The following is a 15,520-nucleotide window of genomic DNA, read 5'->3' on the forward strand; positions in this document are numbered from 1 at the left end:
TTATTTTATCTTTCTTACTTTATTTTCTCTCTGATTTTAAGCATTAATTTTTTTAAATCTCATACTTTTAAAAAAAGTTATTTCTTAATTTAATATTTAATTATTAATTTCTTAAATCTCAGTTCCACTAAATGTAAAACATTTTTATTGTTGAACTTTTTCAACAATAATATTGATCCTACTCTAAAAGTAGAAATAATATTGCATCTTCATTTTATTTTATTTCACTTAATCCATAAAATAATAGGACAAAAAATGTTGTACCCAAAATTAAACGTTATATGGTATTAGAAATAAATAAAAAAATTGTAGTAGGAGTAGAATATTAGGAGGAATATTATACTTACCGTTCAGCGACCTCGGAGATGACGTGACGTGGCACTCTGTGAACCCCTCTCTCACCATTTCCCGCTTTCCAGAAGTAAAATATCTGAGCTAAATGCAATTTGTATGAAGATGGAACTACGGTAGCTGCGCGGGTATTATCCTTTATCGACACACAGAAACTCAACGACGGAGATCACACCTCGATTTATATTTATTTGCTTAATAGCTTCAGATATGAAAGCATAATACAGCAAAGCCATAGCAGGATTTATCTATCCAGAAAAATGGCAATTGGCGCCGTCGTTTCCCACCGCAATTTCGGCTCCTTTATCGGCTCTGGTAAATGCGTGTTACTCAATTTAACTTTACTCGCTTCGTTGAAGATTGATTGATGTTTGCTTTGATTCATATTTCGAACCGTCGCTAGAGGTTTTATTCGAGTTTGCATAAGCTCGCACCGAATGCGTTTTGCAGGAAGATAAGATAGCTTGACTTTCATTGCTTAATCTGCTAGTATGGAGATTCCGTTAGTGTTGTAGTATTGAACTACAGGGCAATGTGAGAATTTGATTTCGTTTATTTGGCAAACGGTTTGATTTATTTTGATACGCCATATCTTAGTTGCTACCTGCTTAACTAGTAGCTGAAGTTACCTAAGCAATCTCTATTAGGCAGACTGTGTTGAATGTTTCATATGAATATGCAAGTAATCCTGTGTTGCAAGTCCAGGCTTAACAATGTTATGAAGAACTGAGCTCGGTGTTACTTGTACCTCACCTATTATTTGATTTATATCCTGAAGCTGTACTAGTTTTATGGATGAGGCTTCTACTCTCTCAAGTAAGCCCTTGAGATATCCAAGTAACCAGAGCCATCAGCCATTAGAACGATAATATATTTTTTGTGGTTTCCCCCTTTATTTTTGTCTTTATTGTGAAGGTTTAAGTTTCTTAGTCCAGAGTGTAATGCAGAAAGTCCATGGAGTTATATAATGTCAGGAGAAACTTTTTTTATTCATATGGCATCTTGTACATGTATATTCATTTGTTAATATGATCTTGGAATGTGATAGATGCATCTTGTTATCTGCTTGTATTACCAGGACGACTACATCATGGAGAAACAGCCACATATCACCATGGAGGTCAGCACTTGAGTGTTGCTGCAGCAAAGTATGTATGTACCATTATTGATAGCAAGCTAAATCTTCCACGTACAAGCTATACATGTGCTCGCCAATTAAAGTCACATTTTAGGGTAGATCCACCTCTCTTAACGTCCCACAAACTGAGCCGAAAGTTTAAAGTGATCAATGCAAGGAGAGGAGTTAGAGGACTATGTCAGTGCCGCCTTTCTTCAGCCTACACTGATGGCAATCTGTTTCCAGCAAGGAAGTTTGGTAACCATAGCTTTCTTGATGGCCAAAACCCTATGTCAAAGTATTCAACAGTGGCTAGGACTACAGCTGACTTCACATCTGAAGAGTATGATATAACAGGAACCAATTTGGACTCCATCTTATCACCAGATGGAGCAAGTGAAGCAGTTTTGGTTACAGAAGTTGGGGAAGTAGTACCTTGGTGGAAGCAGTTACCAAAGCGATGGGTGATGGTGCTCCTATGTTTTACTGCTTTTCTGCTGTGCAACATGGATCGCGTAAGGTTCTTCATGTATTACACATTCTGTTAATGTTTATATTTCGCTTTGATATGATTATGGATTATGATTCTTGCCTAAGTTTGTTACTGACTGGCAGAAGTAATGTTTCGTATGATTTTATGCTTTCTGTCATTAGGTGAACATGAGCATAGCAATACTCCCAATGTCCAAGGAATACAACTGGAGCAGTGCCACTGTTGGTCTTATTCAGTCTTCTTTCTTCTGGGGTTATCTGCTTACACAGGTATTTTCTCATGTTCTGGAGAATCTCAGTTGTTTGCAAAGGATTATCTCCAGTTTAGAAATGTGGTTCAGCTAGACTTTTTTCAGTAATCTTGTATTGTTAAAATTTTATTGAAATACATACCTACGTCGTTGCTAAAGTTACTTTGGTAGTGTTTACCGCTTGCATATTTCGCTAGATGCAGTTTTTTGAAGCTCCATCAATATTGGTTTATCTCGAAATACAATAAAATTACTCTTTGAGCTATATGTGGTGTCCTAGATTGTTCTGTTCCTTATCTACTTGTTGCTTGAGTATAATACATCAAAAACTCTCAATGCATGTTGACTTGTGACTCGTTGGAGTCACTTCAGGCATTATAGTTTTCCTCCTCTAGCTAAAACTTCTTCACATTTTTGTGGTATAGATTCTTGGAGGTATATGGGCTGATAAAATAGGTGGGAAGCTAGTGCTTGGTTTTGGAGTAATTTGGTGGTCTATTGCAACAGTATTGACACCTATTGCTGCAAGAGTCGGGCTCCCGTGCTTACTCATTATGCGTGCGTTCATGGGAATTGGCGAGGTAAATTATTCAGTTCTTCGTAGATCTTTTGTACATCGTTGCAATATCTGAGGGAAAGTAGCCAACTAATCATATTTTTTTAATATTTGATAATGTGATTTGCTTCTCAGCTTAGTAGCATATCCATCCATCTTAAAGTGGTGCTCTGACTATGGATTCTCGCACTTGAATTTAACTTAAAGAAGCTAGTTAGATAACTGCAGGCATGACTTGTTGATAAGACGTTCTCTGATAAAAAAATCAGTCTGCCGTGTAGATATACTTTACCATTTAACGAGTCTTATTCTATTGCAGGGTGTTGCTATGCCAGCTATGAATAATTTGTTGTCGAAATGGATTCCTGTCTCCGAGAGAAGTAGGTCTCTTGCGTTAGTATACAGCGGCATGTATCTTGGATCAGTTACAGGTTTAGCTGTTTCACCTGTAATGATCCACAAGTATGGGTGGCCATCTATATTCTATGCATTTGGATCCCTTGGGATTATCTGGTTTGCACTTTGGTGGAAAAAAGTAAGGCCCTGCTTCTTTTTGCTACTACCTCTTCACTATCCAAGGATCGAATGAACTGGGTCAAGCAGATCCATCATTTGATTGGTGGAGATTATGATAAATAAAAGGCCTCTGTATTTAACTTTTTTCCTTCCATGTCAGTGTATAGCTACCAAATTGATGTATTCACCTTTCCAGCATGCTAATGAGACTTGGCACTTCATTGTTTACTAAGTGCTGGGTCTTGTTTTACCAATATAAGCTTCAAACTCACATGTTTAGTGTTAGAATTAATGTAGGTGTCACTGTTAGAAAAATACCTTTGAAAATCTTTGAATTTTACTGATTCTAGGCACACAGCTCACCAGAAGATGACCCGGGTCTTAGTCTGGGGGAAAGGGAACTAATTCTAGGTGGCAGCATATCTAAGGAACCCGTCTCGGAAATTCCATGGAAGAAAATTCTGACCAAGGCCCCTGTCTGGGCTCTAATTGTTTCCCATTTCTGCCATAACTGGGGAACATTTATTCTCTTGACATGGATGCCAACATACTATAACCAGGTATTTAAGCCATCGCTGGATAATATCTTCAACTAATTTTCCTTTAATTCTGTATGCAGACAAGAACGAAGTGATATAGTCTAATGATAAAAGCTACACAAGCAGTCATTTTAATCTTTTTTCCTTATTGCTTGCGTAGGTCTTGAAATTCAACCTCACTGAATCCGGCCTGCTCTGCGTACTTCCGTGGCTCACGATGGCCGTGTTTGCTAATATAGGCGGGTGGATTGCTGATACCCTCATAAGCAGAGGTCTCTCCATCACTTCAGTCCGCAAGGCAAGTGCTGTTCGATTTATTCTCTTCAGTTTGTTTAGAAGGAAAATATGGCTGAAGCATAACTCCGAATGTTTTGCATATAAATTTACACAGATTATGCAGTCGATTGGATTTCTTGGTCCCGCCTTCTTCTTAACACAACTTAGTAAAGTGAAGACACCTGCTCTAGCAGTGTTGTGCATGGCTTGCAGTCAGGTTTGAGACATTCTCGACGCATGTCGCCCTGAAAACTTGATAAAATAGTACAACTAACACAATTCTTCTTGCAGGGTTCGGATGCATTTTCTCAGTCCGGACTCTACTCGAATCATCAAGATATTGGGCCACGCTATGCTGTGAGATATTTGCCTCTCACATCTCGAATTGGAACGACATTAAAGGTGTTAGAATCGAAGTTCTCCTACACATTTATCTAAATGTTGCTTTATCTATTTCAGGGAGTTCTCTTGGGTCTGTCTAACACTGCTGGCGTACTTGCTGGTGTCTTCGGAACTGCTGCTACTGGATACATACTACAAAAGGGTACAGCCAAACCTAGTACCTTACTTTCTGCAAAAAGCATAATTCTGGACATATATATAGTTTCAAAAAAGGTCGTTCAAATCTAGAACAATACCTTTTGTCTCAAAAGGTAGATAAAGATAAAACTATATCATAATTCTGGATTTAAACCGAGTCATATTCATGAACTCTTTTTCTGCAATTTCTACAAGTGTAGTTTACAGTCAAAACTATGCTAATACTTTGGGTCCAAATTGTACTTGTCCTTTGTGCAAATGGAGTACTATTTTCTGCAGGAGTTTCTCTTCTACAATGCATTTGAGTTTAATTCTTTGAATTATAATTTTTAGGTTCTTGGGATGATGTGTTTAAAGTTGCCGTTGCTCTGTACTTCGTCGGCACATTAACATGGAACCTTTTCGCCACCGGAGAGAAAATTCTGGATTAGGGAAGAGTGTCCTGAGAAGGAGGCGTTTCTTCAAAATTTGGATGGTTTTGGTAGTTGAGATATTGAACTCAAATACTAGAGATCTAAATTTTGGAAGAACTTTTTCTAGGTCTGAGGTATTATTGCTTCCAACATTCAATTTAAAGATGATTAATTTTATAAATTATTCACAGAGATATAATTGTATAACCCCTTGTACCTTTCCTTACACTTTCCTATTAGAAGCTATGTAGGTTATTAGTCTTATACAGCCATGGACAGTCATCTTATCTGAATTATTAACTTGTACGATGACATTTTAAAAGGTTTCAATAAGAGACTAAATTAAACTGGGAAATATGGCAAAAGAAAACAAGAAATTCAAAGAATAAATACAATAACGAAACCCAAAATACTCCCAAAATGATGAATTAGAGACATAGGGGAAAGAAGAAAAAACAAGAAATATTAACTATAGAGATTCTCACCATCTCAGAATGAATGGTTGTACCTCCAAAACATGAATAGCATGCATATGCTCCCTCATTTACATGCATTCAAGAGCATCATTAGGCATCCATATCACCATGTGAGTTTTGTCCCACATAATTTCTTTTTTCTTTTTCTTTTTCTTTTTTGTAAGAGAATTCAGCCATCCACTGAGCTGAGTTGGCCTAAAACACTCAGTAGTTAATGGGCGCCCACCCTACAAAGAATTGTACACTCTTCTTTAACTCATTCCAACTACCGCCTTAAACCACCCCAACCACCACCCTTACTCCACCGCCAACGCCACCCCATCCAAACAATCTCCGGCGAGCGCCGCCCCTGCTTCCCTCTCCTTAACCACACTCGCCACAAGTGATTTAAGATCCCTTTGATGCACATTTACCTTAAGCCCATCCTTCATGAACAACGTCAGCGACATCTTCTGCTCCACCTTGTGGCCGGGCACCACCGTCAGCCTGTGGCGGAGAAGCACTGCCGCCGCGATCGACTTCATTTGCAAGTAGGCCAAGTCCTTCCCGAGGCATATCCGCGGCCCCGCGTTAAAGGCCACGAACTTGTAAGAGTCATGGGCAACAAACTTGTCCCTGTTACTCGACAGCCACCTCTCCGGCTTGAACTCGAGACAGTCATCCCCCCACGTGGACCTCATCCGACCAGCCGAGTAGATTGAATACGTGATCGAGGATCCAGCCGGGACAAAAGTCCCGTCAGGCAAGACGTCGTCCGCCACCACATGCTTCGAGTCCTCGGGGACCGAAGGGTACAGCCGTAGCGTCTCCGACAATGCAGCCTTCAAATACACCAAACGATCGACTTCCTCAAATGCAAGAGTCTCATCGAGCCAGGACTCCACGTCGGTGCCACGTGTCTCGATCAGGACGGTGCATATCTCCCGCAGGATCTCGTGCTCCACCCTTGGATTCTGAATGATCAGCCAAAAGAACCAGCTAAGCGCCACCGATGACGTGTCTCTGCCAGCTAAGATGAAATTGAGCGCCACATGCTGCAAAAACTTATCCGAGTAGGACTCTTTCTTCTTCATAAATCTTGACAGCAAATCATCGTGGGGATTGGCATCCTTGTTTTGCTGACCTGTCAGCTCCACCTTACGCGAGCTAATGACGTTGGACAAATACTCATCCACGTGGACGAGGCTCCGGCTCAAGCTGACCTCCATCCCGAGCCGGAGCCATTTCTTCAGCTTCCACATCACCTCAGGAAGGATAAACCTCTGCAGCGACGCCTCCGTGGCATTGTCGAAAGCCGACGCGAAGCCGTTCTCTGCCAAGTCAGGAGCCAAAGTCTGAGGGTCCTTCCCGAAAGCCAGCCCACAAATGTTATCGAACGTCAGCCTGAGCAAAATATCCTGCAAGTCAACCGGCTTGGCCTCGAGCTGAGCCGACATCAAGAAAGGGCAGAACCGGTTCTTGATGGCCCGGTTCACCCAGCGGGCCATGGCCTGGCGCAGCGTTCGCGTGGTGAATTCGAGGGCCGCTGTCTTCCGCTGAAAGAGCCAGGTGTCGCCGTCGGAGTTGAAGATCCCCTGGCCTAGAAGGTCGTGGAAGACGGCCTGCCACGTAGGACCCTTGGGGTAGTTATCGAACCGAGTTTTCAATATATGCTCCAAATTCTTGGGATCACAGGTGACGGTGACGAGGCCTTGCTTCCGGGCCAAGAAGGGCACGGCGCAGATGCAAGTCTGGTAGGTGCCGCCGCATGCACGGAGGTTGTCGGCAATCCAGTCGTGCATGCGCTCGGCATTCTCAATGAGGCCGGGCAGGCTGCCCAGAACGGGCCAAACGCGCGGGCCCTTTAGAGATTTGGAGATGAAGGTGAACCAAAGAAGGTAGCATGTCACACCAGAGAACAACAACAATGCCATGGACATGTCCATTTTTAAAGACAATAAACAAAACCACCCTTTTTATTTTTTGCTTTACCTAAAGATGTGACAAAAGACCCAGAAACTATTTTCTTGCATCAACAACTATGGGAGGTGTTTTTTGTCTGAGAGAGGAGGAAAAAGAAACTGTGTGTGTGTGTGTGTCTGAAGAGTTCTGATGGAGAAAAAGGGGGATTTATAGATGAAGGAAATAAATGGAAGAAAAAGGGGTAATAACTAAGGCCAGTGTGTGCCATGAATTTACACCATCTTACTTCAACAGTCAGATGCTACTACCATAAATGCGTTTTAGAGACAGTTGAAGATTTAAGTAGGAGGAGTCAAATATTCAACCCTAAAAGAGGAAACCACCCTTGTTAAACCATAAAAAACCAGCAGCAAATTATATGTGGAAAGGAAAAGAAACTGAAAAAACATGTAATAGTTTCACCTCTCTCTCTATCTCTCCAAACTCCAAAGTGCATCTCCTTTTACCTTTCTCTCTCTCCAACCAATTTCTGCAGGGAGAGGAGCTGGGGCCTTTATTTCTAGCATTCAATGAAGGGAAATAAATGAGATTAGTTGAGAAGCTATGAGGTGAAAAGAAATTAGATGGAAAGAGTCCAAAATGCAGAGAACAAAGAAAATATGATATGGTTGTTTGCCTTCCTTTTTTCCCCCAAATCATACGTGATTAATTTATCAATTTATGATGATCATAAATGTAACATGGGTTGTAGCTTGTGGCTAGTTATCAGTTCGGTGAACAACCCACCAACACTTTATAGCACAAGGCCAAGATTACGTGACTCAACATATCAAAGAGCAAAATTCAAATTAACAAAATGAAAATATAATCTTTATTTTTGCACCTCTTCCTCAGATTTTACATTGAAAAATGATAACCCCACTAAAATCCAAGTCAGACTTACTCAATTTCATAACTAGAGTTTGACCTTCTTCAATGCAAAGGGGTTGCAACAGCAAACAAAAGTCAACCCCCATTCTGCAAGAATTTCCTGCCAATAAGATCAATATAAAAGTCAACCCTGCTTCTGTCACATTTTTTTGGTAAAACAAATTCTTAACTGATTTTGGAATTTGAGCCCTTTTCTTTGTCATACCAATCCAAGAGACTTCAAAGTAAAGTGGAACTCAGAGTCGTCTGAACTGCAAGATGTTAGAGTCCAAAAATGACTAAGAAACTTGCACTAATCTTCATTATCTCCCACACGAAATAACCAGCCTATTTTTCAACAACCACCCATCAAATAATATAAAAAAAATATCAGCAAGTAGCGTAGCAAGTTGGGTGAAAAACAGGTAGACTGAATAAAAAAGACTACAGCTAGTTTAATCTACCATTCCCCATCCCTTAGTCCATAGATTTTCTTCCTCGTCCAAAATAAATGAGAAAGATGACATGAATACGATGTTTAATGGTTTGGGGCCTTTGCCAATCTGGTAATTAAGACATCATTCGAGTAGTATCAAACTTCCTCATAAAATGATGGTCATAAGTTTGGAGATCACATTGGTTGAGGGTTGGGGCTGTATTAACTCTCTTCTGCAATAAAAGAAATACGGGTAAAGAAACCAATAAACGATATCCCAAACTATACGTTACGAAAATATCACTTTCTGAGTGACTAGGGAAAAGGCTGTTAGCATGTTAGAAAGTACTTTGCTCGTTAGATCAAGGAAACTGCAAAATGTTAATTTCATAAACACAACAATAAGCGTACAGTCAAGGGAAACTCTTAAGTTTAAACTGTAAACATAAATTAAGAAGTAGAAAGAAACAGGATGGTAGTTAGTGAACAAGTACATTAAATTACTGAACTATATCATAGGCTCGGCCGATCAAGGACGAGAGCAGCCACTTGACGTATACATTTGTATGAAGCCAATTGATCATTGCCTTCAGCCATGAAGTCAAATGTTCAAATCTGCTATCTTCTGTACAAGTATTTTGACAAGGGGAACTTCAGACTCCTAGCAACCTGTAAACCATTTAATAACATCACAGTACGGACTACAGTATCTGCTTAAAATGAGAGGCAGAAAAGAATACAAATGTGTGATTTGATGAATTTGTTACCTTCAAAACTATATCTTCAGACACTATGGATCGATACCGTGTTGAGCCTTCCAGTGGGCAGCTTCCACCTTTGGTAATAAAATTGGCACTACATAGACTGGATAATTGCAAGAGAATGTCAGACATTGATCCACTATCAGAACCATCAGCTCTCAATCCATCATTTTGTAGTTCTTCATCATCAAGTGAATATTCTCCAACTGATGCGATGCATTGATGTATGGCCAACAGCCTCTCTAGCGGAAAAGTTCCAGGTCCTTTCATGAGTATTTCTTGTTCTTTTGCTTCCTTCTGGTCAACTGATTTTTCAGAGACCCTGAAATATAACATTATGGTGCAGAAATTTGTTATCCAGGAACCAGGAGCAGTTGTAATTCTAGAATAACTCTTTGCATGATAAAGAAATTGTTGTTTTAATCCCTTACTTTCGCTTTTTTTTCCGATTGTCAGTTCCTCCTGTTGAATCAAAGAGTGAGGCATCAAGGGTTGCTGGATTCCGTGAAGCAAGAAAGGCTGAGATGAGCAGATATTTGGCAGAAGTGGACATATGGAAATCAATCTCATCTAAAGTTTCACAAACTCCAGACTTCTTAAAAACACTCTTCCTCAAGTTCCTGTCTTTAAGCAGCGGTTGAGAAGAAATGGTACATGTCTCATTCTGGTATAATGAGATAAATGGTTGAAGATGTCTATATAACTTGCTCTCCATATCTCCATTGGGGACTGCTAACAAATCACCAAGCGGTTCACAATACTTTTTAAATAATGGAGAAAATGCAGTAGATAATTCATCAACCCGTCTTGTAATCCTATAGAATTGACTCAACACCGAACTGTCCAACAATAAAGCAAGGATAGGAATAGAGTTAATTCTGCCAGAAGTATGCTTTAAGCACTGAAAATATAAAGTGTGATACATACCGTAGAAAAGATGAATATAGCTTTGGATTTGCCTGATTACTCATGAATATCTGTTTCAAATCATCATCCGTGTAATCAGGAAAATAGACAGGGAAAGGCTCAACAAAACCTGTGTCCGACTGAAATGTATCAAGAGAAGCTCTACTGATAAAAATCAGACCAACCTCAGGGATTTTAAGAAGGGTGTACAAATTAAACAAGAGGGGTATTATACTATCACTCTTATCCCATTCCCTTACGAGCTCTAGACGATCAAATACTAAGTAAACCATGCTCCCATTAGGGCTTGATTTTCCCATATTCCCTTTGAGGCTGTCTATGAGAGCAGTCAAAGCTTCACCTAGTAAATTGACAAAATCAGAGGGTCTTTCACACCGTTTGGCACTCAAATAACCACCACTCTCATTCTTCCTATGAAGCAAAATCTGATTCAATATGGACTCAAACAGTATGCTAGGACTGTAACAAGAGACACAACTACAGTAAATGAACGGGCGCTTCAAGTGCCTGAACATATAAAGTACAGTGCTTGTTTTTCCGGTTGAAGCACCTCCATAGACAAATAATGGAATCATCGGTGAATTCAAAGGGCCCAAAAACTGGACCAATTCAAGAATCTGTGCTCTTCTTCCTGGAAAAGAATTGATCAACTCATCAAGGCTTATTGATTCACCACAGAACACAAGGTCTTTGATAGTCAATGGCCGTGAAGGATTAGTAGCCTTCGAATACTCCTGAGGAGCTTTTGAGTTTGGTGTGGAATTCAGAGATGCTCTTGTGGTTCTTCTACTAACTTGTGGACTTTCAACTTTGGCCATCTCTGTTGCAATGACAGAATCAATATTTTTTTGCATTTTTTTAACCAATACTTTGCGCTCGACACAATGGTACTGTTTAAACTGAACAAAACTTACATTTATTAAATTATACATATATACTATATAGAGAAAGAATAGTTACTTTATTTGCCGCCAATGGTGATTTAGATCTTTCAAGTTTTATGCATGTTATCCTTTGAACAGAAAAATGAATTGAATAAGAAACACGGAACTTAGGCATGTGAATTCATGATCATTTAATTTACGGATTCAATTAAAATTTGAATTTTCAACTTCAAAAACTGCATTATCAAAACTACCATAACACGTCCGGAAGTTATTAATATCAAAAACAGAAGTTTATATGCATCAGATGTTCCTTCAAACAAAATGCAAATTCCACATATAAATTCATTCTTCCATCTGATCTCGAAGAAAAAAGCAAATCAAAGTATTGCAACTTGCAGTTTATTGAACAATCAACTCCAATCAATCATTATTTATGACATTTTGGCTAATACTCGAGCAATTACCAACACAGATGTGCGAATGAACCCAAACTGTGGTGGAAGAGGCAGATCTAAGGTTGAAGAACCTGAATGATAAGGAATAATACAGAACATATGACATAACTTAAAAAAAATTTCAGAAAATCCAATTGCACGTTAGGGTTTACCAGTTGATGTACATCATAGAACGTGTATTGAAAATCGAAACGAGCAAACAAATTGGAATGAGGAATTACCGAGTTATCGTTTGATTTAGGAGTTTGGAAGGCAATGCAGACGACAGTTGTTCGATTTTGGTGGAGCAGGAAGGAATCAGAACGGCTGCCCAAATTCAATATTTTAGCGCGCGCGGGAGTGGGGATGAAGGGTTTTTTTTGGAGGGAGAGAACGAAATGGCAGTTTTGTAATATTCCTATTATCCTATTTTATGCGTTAGTGGTATTTTTCCTCTAGATTTTAGATGGAAAATAGATTGTACAATAAATTTTATTCATTTCGTGGCCATTATATGCAAACGTATAAATATTCGACTGAGTTACATATTCGGGAAATCTATAGTATATATTCGAATTATTTATATTCTTAGCGTTACAATAAGTTAGTGAAATATTGTATATATTCAAAAGCCCTTTTTACTGAAAAGATAAAATGTTTGATAACAAAATAAATCGGAATTGTTCGATTACATTCACAAGGTAGTATTGATCCCCCAAACACAAAGCATAAAATTGGTTTTGGTCATTGACACGAGGATGAATGGAAAAGAAAGAAGAAAGAAGAAAGAAGAAAGAAAAAGACAATAACCATATGACAAGTATTATCAGACTATGGATTAATAAAATCAAGCTTAAAATAATGAAATCTCACATCACGATTCATAATCAATATCCCAGCAAAGCTTGCATTAACACAAAACATGTCACCGTACACACTGTTTATAAATTTACATCTCAGTAGTTACAAATCACCAGCTTCCAACAAGCCACGTCTATGATGCCTCGTTCATACGTTTGCACGATTGAAGACAAACTAAACACGGGCAATATGATAGGTATGAGCTCCTAGTGTCGATTACAGTACATATTTATACCCAAACGTACCTCGTCACGAGCAAATGCAGTAAAAAAGCGCGATATAATATGTTCACAAATCTTGGTAGACTGGACAGGACACTTATGTTTTCTTTCCTTTCAATAGTTAGCCTTCTGTCACGGAGCTCAGTCCAATGTATGAACCGTGTCGACCCCCTATATTTACACCCTTAACTCGTCCCACAGGACTAGGGATCCAGTGACCCTCCTGCATAAAAGGGAAGCAAGTTTTCAAAGCGACGAAGATTGTGGAACGAGAAATGAATCTGAAGTAGGGGTATATCAAAGAGTGAAACTAAAATGACTCAATACCACCAGAGATTGTAATATAGCAGATATAATTAGTGATAAAATTGTCGATTTTCAATCATAAAACCCCTGCAGTGATCGAGCAGTTACTACTTACCAGTGAAAGTATAGAAATTTATGAAAAAACCAGACACAAACTTTTGCAACAAAAGGTGAAGTACCTTATTGGCTATAGTCAATTGTGACTTGAGTTGAAAAGCTTGCGGCCTATCACGCTGCCACCTGCGACCAATAATCACAAGCCCAATAACAGCTGCAGCAACAACGAGAGACCAATATGGATTTGAATTTTTCGCGTGGCCATACAAGGAAGCAGCACGTATTCTCCACCAAGTGTCACAAGGAAGATCAGTCGGTTCACTAAACTTATCTTCTTCAACATGTTTATGCACTTTTGACTTCGCAGCATCATCTGGAGATTCAAATTCTTCAGCAGTGCCCATGTCCTCATCAGCAATGAGAGGCGTGCCAGCTGCAACAGCATCATTATAAGAGTTCTTCCCAGTCACGTACATGCCCTGCTCTTTGTCTATCGATTTTGAGGATGCAATGTCGCCCAAGTCAGAACCATATTTTTTGTCAAATTGTGGAACTCCGGAAAATTCATCAGAAATGAGCCCTTCTATATTCAAACTATCGTCTTGCTTTAAATCTGATTTATTACCTTGCTGCTCCGTAACTTGATGGACATCATGGTCATGGACCTCTCCAGAACACTTCTCCTTGCATTCAGGTTCTAATGGAAAGTTCTCGTGCACATTAGGCGAAAGTCCAAAGTGGCCTGACATGAACATGGCACGAGCAGTCTCCGAATCAACATCCCCACTTAAATTGTTGCTGTCACTAATATCCAGCATGTTTTTGGGACCAGGAGCAGCAGCATATGCAGATTCTGTGAGCGCTACAACTTCCCAATCATTTCCTTTCTGTGAAATCTCCTCTCTCTTGTTATTCTCTGACATCTAAGGAAATATTTACTAAGACAAAATCAGCATAAAATATCAGGATTGAGTAAAATAAACACATTTAAGGCTATAACATATCAGTTCATCACAGAACCTTCTAATAGCACTACCCTAATCGAATTGGACCAGTGTGAAGCTTAATTTCCATACGCAGCTTATGGTCCAATGCAACTTGATGTAATCAATTGTAGCAACAACTAACTGTGACCCAATAACTGTATAAAGTTTTTGATATGTTCTTCCAACATCTCAACAATAAAACTATTATGAAGAGTTTACTTAAGTGAGAGTATAGATTGATAAAATGTAGGATTGAGTATTTAAACGACAAAATAGTCAAAAAAGCATAAAACTAATCAATCCATCACATAAATGGTAGATTAGCTTAGTTTTTGTTTTTGTTTTTTTCTATGCATCATATTACTCAAAGTAAAATTAGCCAGGACCTAATAGCTAATAAGGAATAAGCCTTCTTCCTATTGAAAAATCTTCACTCATAAACATAAAGCCCTAAAACTTTCCACCTAATCAAAACATATCCAGTTCCAAAACATCCCAACCAAATTCAGATAGAAACGAATAGCTACACAAAGCATATAACCAAAAAAAGCATGAGATCTCCAGAAAAAAGAACAGTTACAGCTAATTCGATGCGATCAGTCGTCTATGCATATGTATATGTAAATATGCGCTTTCAAATAAATTCACACACCAAATTTGAATAGGGAAACCATCAAATAAACAACTGGGGAATTCAAGTAACAAATATATCCAACAAAGCAATCACGATGAGTGGTCGCACTTACCGCGAATAACTGACTTGCAGCGGAAAATGTGAATGTTAAGATAGGGGAGAGCGCTATTTAGCCTTTCTCTCTACTCCCCTTCCTTTTACTTTAGCTTTATCTTTTGGTGTATTTATTAATGTCTTCTTAATTTGGACAAGTATCATATTCAATAATTTTCTAATCTTTATCAAAAGTAAATGTATGTTTATGATTTGCTGGTTGATCCTTTATTTCTAGCGTTTATAAATTTAAATAACGATGTCTGTCTTTCTATTACTTAAGCTTTATCATTTGGAGTAGTATTTATTTTTTCTTTTTTATTTTATTATTTCTTATTTGAGATGTGTCACGAGTTCTTCTATCAAACGATCACTATAAACGTTGGTGGAATTCTATGTTTATCGAACATCTAACGTGCTTACGAAAATCAAAAGATACCTAGATGACAAGTCATTATTTCTCTCAATTAAAGATAGAATTGTATACTTAACAAATAGTACTCCCTCCGTCCCAAGATAAGTGACTTACTTCTTTTGGGCACGTGATTTAAGGAATAGTATTTAAATAAGTTAAAGAGG

General features: G+C 38.8%; 4 protein-coding genes across 9 annotated transcripts; 1 reads left to right on the plus strand and 3 right to left on the minus strand.

The window, feature by feature from the left end:
* The first annotated feature begins 534 nt into the window (after positions 1-534).
* LOC125219376 (ascorbate transporter, chloroplastic) lies at positions 535-5,258 on the plus strand. The gene is made up of 11 exons (XM_048121345.1): positions 535-666; positions 1,430-1,983; positions 2,123-2,230; positions 2,637-2,792; positions 3,087-3,302; positions 3,634-3,843; positions 3,983-4,120; positions 4,214-4,315; positions 4,390-4,455; positions 4,558-4,642; positions 4,972-5,258. Exons 1-11 carry the CDS (start codon positions 612-614, stop codon positions 5,067-5,069), a joined length of 1,788 nt encoding a protein of 595 aa, XP_047977302.1. The 5' UTR covers positions 535-611; the 3' UTR covers positions 5,070-5,258.
* A 170-nt stretch (positions 5,259-5,428) lies between these two features.
* Positions 5,429-8,653, minus strand: LOC125219377 (cytochrome P450 86A2-like). 2 transcript variants are annotated; one of them, XM_048121347.1, is made up of 3 exons: positions 8,530-8,653; positions 8,373-8,459; positions 5,429-7,988 (listed from the first exon to the last, which is right to left on the minus strand). In XM_048121347.1, exon 3 carries the CDS (start codon positions 7,450-7,452, stop codon positions 5,824-5,826), a length of 1,629 nt encoding a protein of 542 aa, XP_047977304.1. In that variant the 5' UTR covers positions 7,453-7,988; positions 8,373-8,459; positions 8,530-8,653; the 3' UTR covers positions 5,429-5,823. The 2 variants fall into 2 exon arrangements, with proteins under 2 accessions (XP_047977304.1, XP_047977303.1); XM_048121346.1 differs by having other exon boundaries at positions 8,565-8,617.
* Positions 8,654-9,072: 419 nt separating this feature from the next.
* On the minus strand, positions 9,073-12,149 carry LOC125219378 (origin of replication complex subunit 5-like). 2 transcript variants are annotated; one of them, XM_048121349.1, is made up of 6 exons: positions 12,026-12,126; positions 11,423-11,474; positions 10,463-11,282; positions 9,967-10,374; positions 9,542-9,857; positions 9,073-9,443 (listed from the first exon to the last, which is right to left on the minus strand). In XM_048121349.1, exons 3-6 carry the CDS (start codon positions 11,278-11,280, stop codon positions 9,393-9,395), a joined length of 1,593 nt encoding a protein of 530 aa, XP_047977306.1. In that variant the 5' UTR covers positions 11,281-11,282; positions 11,423-11,474; positions 12,026-12,126; the 3' UTR covers positions 9,073-9,392. The 2 variants fall into 2 exon arrangements, with proteins under 2 accessions (XP_047977306.1, XP_047977307.1); XM_048121350.1 differs by lacking the exon at positions 11,423-11,474 and having other exon boundaries at positions 9,074-9,443; positions 12,026-12,149.
* Positions 12,150-12,663: 514 nt separating this feature from the next.
* LOC125223333 (ATG8-interacting protein 1-like) lies at positions 12,664-15,077 on the minus strand. 4 transcript variants are annotated; one of them, XM_048126439.1, is made up of 4 exons: positions 14,961-15,061; positions 13,854-14,166; positions 13,351-13,718; positions 12,664-13,088 (listed from the first exon to the last, which is right to left on the minus strand). In XM_048126439.1, exons 2-4 carry the CDS (start codon positions 14,149-14,151, stop codon positions 12,987-12,989), a joined length of 768 nt encoding a protein of 255 aa, XP_047982396.1. In that variant the 5' UTR covers positions 14,152-14,166; positions 14,961-15,061; the 3' UTR covers positions 12,664-12,986. The 4 variants fall into 4 exon arrangements, with proteins under 4 accessions (XP_047982396.1, XP_047982395.1, XP_047982394.1 ...); XM_048126438.1 differs by having other exon boundaries at positions 13,351-13,411; positions 13,496-14,166; XM_048126437.1 differs by having other exon boundaries at positions 13,351-14,151; positions 14,961-15,077.
* Positions 15,078-15,520: the final 443 nt, after the last annotated feature.

Source organism: Salvia hispanica, chromosome 4 (genome assembly GCF_023119035.1).
Source record: "Salvia hispanica cultivar TCC Black 2014 chromosome 4, UniMelb_Shisp_WGS_1.0, whole genome shotgun sequence".
In the NCBI taxonomy this organism is placed as follows: Eukaryota; Viridiplantae; Streptophyta; class Magnoliopsida; order Lamiales; family Lamiaceae; genus Salvia; species Salvia hispanica.